Raw genomic sequence first — 6,000 nt, 5'->3', positions numbered from 1 at the left:
GTTATTACTTCTCTGCTATCTTTGAATGAGACTATGTATAAAGTTAAGGAATATTTACATAAACGAAGAGTTTAACAGGAGAATCTACATTTAATCCAAACCTAGTACACCTAAAATGACATGTGTTTTATCTGCAGTACAAACTTTACATTTACTATTATAATAAAGTACCTTGGCTACAGTAAAGGTTTATTGTCAACTTGTGTGTTTAAAGACTCTTGATTGATGTTGAGGACAATTTGCATTGGTAGGAAAGAATATCATTTTGATTACTTCTGAAGTCACACCTTTAAGTGAGTTTACAGAATAATTTGACTACTCTGACTGAAAATACACTATGCAACTACGTGGCAATAGGATACAATACATCCAGTATAAATTCCCTTACAAACCACAATGGTAAGTCGACATTCATTAAAGTAATGTGTTTGCAGTAATGAAGCCTGTGTCTTTTCATCCATAGCTCAGACTAAGACTTTATATAGGTATTATTTAGGATGTTTTCACAGTGTTGTTTCACATGCTGGGGGTTTCTTTATTTACAGCAGGACAGGAAGTAATGTTGAATAACTGACTGATGCAATATCACAGACAATTGTCTTGTTATTATGAATGAAATCAATAGTATCTTGTACAACAGTGATAAGTCTCTTTTTGAGATGTATTGTGTTCGTCAACCTATTATAACCTTGTTACAATGAAATAGTATGTTACCTCTGCACCGACATATAGTGTTATCACCTGAGAACAATGGGAGGTTTCGTGTAATAATTAGACTCTTGGTGTAGACATGTGCTCAGACATAAAGTGGATATCTCAAGCGCTACACCCCACTTTGCGGAATTGGCCTCCATCAATAAGTGAGCCTGGTATGTCAGCTGAAACACAATCACTCAGCCTGGATCAATACCAGCACTAATGGAATTTACCTTGAGGTACTGGGAACTAGCAGTTCTTGCAACATGTTGCAACATGTTTTATTATTTGAACTCCTGATGTGGCACACCCACTGCTTTCTGTCACACACTTGTACAAGAACACAGAGGCGAGATTGCTTCATTTTATCTGGTTTATTTCCTTAAATATTGATTACTTTCTGAAGTGCTCAGAAAACAAAACATAAAAAATTATACAGGATTCTTATTACAAACAGTAAACATAAGTACTCCAAGTTGATCTTATATACACAATGAGTTAAACCCCATTAAAGAACTTTAGAAAAAACAAGTAAATCTTGAAGCTTTTCTAACTTGATTTCTTACAATTAAGAAAAAAGTACATTGTACTATAACTCAGAAATCAGGCGGCTTTTGTTACAACTTTTCAGCCGTTTGGAGTTTACCAACACGCCCAAGTTTGAGGCCATTATGGCTACAGCAAGAAAAGTCTCTATTGCAGGTTGTTAAATCCTTTAATACTGAATTTCTCCTTTGATGGTCATTAGAGGGTCCATGCAGAGCTGGGTGTAAATCAAGAAATGTTCAGTCTTGTCCAGTTCTGTAAAAAACAAACAAAACAAAAAACAGCACGAAACAGAAACAGAAAGGTGTCCTGCTTGATGCCATGCCCCCTCTGGTTCATGGCTTCTGTCTCTGCCCCGAGCCCCTCTCTGGGACGCGCCACCGGGGAGCGCGGGGCACTCAGGAACTTCAGTGCGGCTCCGATCCTGCCGGTGTCGCGTCACATCGTCCCAAATCCCGTCATGTTTACGGGAGATAGAGCCACTCACTATGACAGGAAGCGTCCGTGTCGTTCAACTACAGTCTTTTCTCTCTCCGTAGCCCACTGGCACCACCTCAGAAGGTCTGGAGCTGCTGCGTTAACATGAGCTGGCACCCGCTGTTGACGTGGTTCATCACCTTCTGCTTCAGCTGGGCCACCTGCTCGCGCAACATGTTGGCGGTGGACGCGAGCTCCGAGTTCTGGGACTTGAGGGTCTTCACCTTATCCTCCAGCCTCGAGATGCGCTCCAGCTTCCTCTTCCGGCATTTGGAGGCTGCGATGCGGTTCCTCATCCTCTTTCTCTCGGCCTTGATGCGCTCCTGGTTCTCCATGTCTATTGGGGAGAGAGGAGGGGTCTCCCCCGGCATCTCGGGCACCGTTTGGGGCTCCTCTTTGAGCGCCGTGAGCCGGGGAAGCTGGCCGGGGGAGGGCTGGCCGTAGATGGGAAGCTGAGGCGGGGCAGCAGGGAAGGACATAGTCGGAGCTGAGGTGGTGTAATTCGGTGCCGAGACTGTGCTGATGGCCGGGTTGAAAGTGTTCAAGTCCTCATAAACCGGCGAGTCAGAGCGCATGGCTCCGTTGCTGTAAACGGTACCGGCAGCTGAGGACACAGGCGGCAGGGCAGTGTTGACACTGGCTTGAGGAGCAGACGTGACACTCACATTAGTTGGGGCCGGCATGTGTTGGTGGTGCAGCTCGGCCAGTGCCCGGACAAACCCCTCCGCGAAGCCCTCCTGCTCGTCGGTGACATTCTTGGGGCACAGAAACTGTGTCGGAGTCGGCGTGGTGGTGATCAGTCCGTTGCTGGACTGGATGATGAGCCGCTCCAGCTCCGGGGAGGCCAGCTTCAGCAAGCCCACGTCGGGAGAGGTGAGGATGTCACTGGCTTTGGGCCGGAGGTGAGGTTTCAGAGTGCCCGTCGGGTCGGAGAGGTTCAGTGTCATGTTGTGTTTCAGCGCTTTGGGGTTGCTGTATCCGTAGCCGGCGTTGTCGTGCTGGGAGAAAGCGTTGAGTGAGTCGTCATAGAAAGTAGTTTCCATCTTGGTATACATAGAAGAGAAACCAAAAACAAAATGTAGCTATAAAGTCTTCTACAAAACAACTTTTCGCTCCCTTGTCTTCTTGCTGGTTTATCAGGTGAGGGAAAACACGGGCTTCCAAACGTCCTCCCTGTGCGTAAAAACTTCCAAACCGAGTGCGCACTTTGTTGACACAGGAATCAGGACTTACTTCTTTCGGCAGGCGACGGTCGATTGTTCGGGGCTGACTTGTAACAGTTCGCAACGCTTTCGCTCAAGTATCCACACTTGAATGGAGCCCGTGAATGAAGGGGCGCCGAGCGGCAGTAACTTTTCTCTTCGGGCTCCGGCTGCAGTGTGCGGTGCTCGCTCCGCCTGGCTGTGTATACGACCTGAGCGTGCAGGCTAACCTTATCTGCTGCCGCCGCCTCTCTAAGAATAGCCATGATGTCACGACGGCGCGCTCCCATTGGTCGGGGGGCGTGTCGGGAGGGGGCGGGACTCCGCGCTCAGATAAGGCACGTTGCCTAGACGACCACCCAGAAGATTCTCTCGCGGTGCATTGTGGGATGAGGTAATGCTGCAAGGCGAGCGTAAGCGCGTTGCATTGTGGGATGACGTATTGTTTTTGAATATCTGGTTACCCGCTCCTCCGTCAGGGGCGGGACGACAGCTCGTGCTCTGTGTCTCTCACACATCAACAATGACAACTGTACTTTTATTTATTTTGTTTTTTTTATGTAACCTTTGTGCACATAGTGTTTCATTTAATTTAGAATTTAATCCATATAAAACTATATAAAATGCAACTGAAAGATCTCTGACAGCCTATGAATTTTGTTTAAGCTTAAAAAATCTCTAATATATAAAAATAATTTATTCTATTCTACTTTGCCATCCAGATTTGGTCACATGTATCACTTTTATAAAAAGCTAAATATCCTATAGGACATCCAATAAATCTCCCTCTTTTCTATTCTATTCTTGGCTAAATATCTGTTTTGTAGCTGAATTAGAGCTCCAGTTTCTGCGGGTTAGAAGTGTTGAGACTTGTGAGCTCCAAAAGTGCTATGTGAAAACAAATCCTATATTTTTCCATGCACTCAGTGGAAAGTCTTCTTGTTCAGACTGTCATTTTGTGTCTTGGTCTGTGGTCTCTGGTTGGTGGTCCCATATAAAATTTCCCACATTGCACCCACACTAGGTTTGAATATACTCTGTTTGCTGCGGGAGCTAAAATTTGACACCTGAGCAGGTTAATGTAAACATGGACATATTTACAAAGACCTGTGTTAAAGCCCTGTTGTTTACCTGAATGCAGTGCCAAGCCCATCTTAACAAGTCACCTTTACCGTTCCTCTCTTAACACTTTAAGAAATGTGTTAATTCAGTCACTGGAAGACACTTTTAATAGGATAGTTTGTTTACTATAAACTATCGCACATCTGTAAAGCTTAACATTTTTTTAGACTTTTATATCTGCTACGTACACTCCCTGGTCATTTTATTGTGTACACCTGTACAATCTAATGTAATCCACTAAAGCAGCTTTGCCATGAATTCTACTTTTATAATGTTATAATTTCTCAGTTTACTTTCAACAGTCATTATAGAGCTCTTTAATAACCTTTCTGACAGTTTCAACAAAAATTTGGAAATTCTCACCTTGTAAAGTAGAATTCATGGCAGAGCTGCTGCATTGGGTTGTATTAGATTGTACAGTTGTAAACAAATTGTTAAAAACAGATCTACAGGCGTTTGTTCATAGATCAGAGTACATTCCCTATTATCCATGTCACTGTGTGTAATTAGTGTAGTGCACTCCATTGTCCCCTGGCCCTCAGTCAGAAATCATTGGATGGTCAATGGCAGAGGGTTAACTGGTGTGTCTTACGCGCTCCCCTCTAATTCTCCACACTTCCACTGTCTGGGTCATCTTCTGCCCTGCCAGCTTTACTGCCCACTATCTTCTACACACCACGTCTAAATATGTTCCCCTTGTGTGACAAGTAAATCAGTCCCCTGGCGCTGGCTGGCGGACTTTTTATGGCTGCTAATGTTGTCTTTATATACTGTTGTATATGTCGAACTGTGGCAATCAATAAAGTTGGATATAATCTGATCTAATTGGTTGACTTAACTGATCTTGTGCAGAGTCTCTTTTGATTTAAATGCTTGTGAGACGTTTGCGTCGCTTTATAGTCAATGGACACACTAGAGAAAGCTTGACGTCAGTGTAATGAACTTATGTAGTACTTCCAGTCCTTTGTCTCAGATTCATTCACTTTTTTTGCAGTTTGATAAATATCACTCAACAAGGAGCAGAATAAGGACCGGTTGATCTGAAATATTTATCTACTTTGCTTCATACATGTATTCATGACTGATTTCCTTCTGAATTAAAGCACATAAAAGAATCATTAGTAGGTGGTCTAGTCCCCACCACCTGACAGCAGGGATCCTCGTGTGTGAGTTCACCCACTGTCCCAAACAGTTAAAGTTAAAGCGAAACATGATGTCATTTAAAGTTATTATCTCATTTAATTTAAAGCTCTTTGAGATTCAAATCGCATGGCAAATGTCAAATTCTGTTTTATTATCACTTCAAATGGCGTTTAATACAAACCCTTAAATGTTTCAATATGTTTGCAGGGCCTGCATTTTTCCCTGCTTGCCATGCATTAAATTATAAAGGAGTAGCCACAGCATGGTAATTTGCCAAAGTGAGTTTCTGTGTAGGAGTCCATGGGAAAATTAGCAAGCAGGAACTCTACTGTTTAGGTGAGTATTCAACATGAGGTCGGGATATCCCGCTGTGCTGTGGTTCAGGTCTCAAACCTTTGGTCACTGGTGGTCACATACAGTACGTATTATTCAGTATTTTTTCCCAGATGTTTTATGACTGAAGCAGAGACCAAGAAAGGGAACATGCAGTTCAACCAAAAGGAACAGTGTGGACATTCTGCCAAAGGGTAGCAATGCCCAACTTTAAAAATATGATGGAAAAGTTTGGGAATAGTGATACTGTTGAAACATTGATGGTGATTACCTGTAATTTTAACTTGGGTTAGATGACGTACAGAAATCCCCAGGCACTCTTACATTTTTTGCCACCAGCTAAATTATGACTTTGTTTATTGAATTCTTGTTGATTTGTGGAAATGACTGCGGGCTCTCTGGTCTTTGACTACTAAAATTCAACTACTGTGGCCAGCTAATGCACCACTGTGGTATTCTGCACTTAAGTACAAATTCAAGC

General features: G+C 43.3%; 1 protein-coding gene across 1 annotated transcript; it reads right to left on the bottom strand.

Moving 5' to 3' along the window:
• Window positions 1–1,055: 1,055 nt before the first annotated feature.
• On the bottom strand, window positions 1,056–3,151 carry jun (Jun proto-oncogene, AP-1 transcription factor subunit). Its single transcript, XM_026346395.1, has one exon. It carries the CDS (start codon window positions 2,772–2,774, stop codon window positions 1,797–1,799), a length of 978 nt encoding a protein of 325 aa, XP_026202180.1. The 5' UTR covers window positions 2,775–3,151; the 3' UTR covers window positions 1,056–1,796.
• Window positions 3,152–6,000: the final 2,849 nt, after the last annotated feature.

Source organism: Anabas testudineus, chromosome 4 (assembly GCF_900324465.2).
Source record: "Anabas testudineus chromosome 4, fAnaTes1.2, whole genome shotgun sequence".
NCBI lineage: Eukaryota > Metazoa > Chordata > Actinopteri > Anabantiformes > Anabantidae > Anabas > Anabas testudineus.
This window is presented reverse-complemented; position numbering and strand designations above follow the sequence as displayed.

Bases quoted from the DNA above. Each gene is read 5' to 3' on its own strand.
- jun (XM_026346395.1), bottom strand. From the start codon at position 2,774: ATGTATACCAAGATGGAAACTACTTTCTATGACGACTCACTCAACGCT.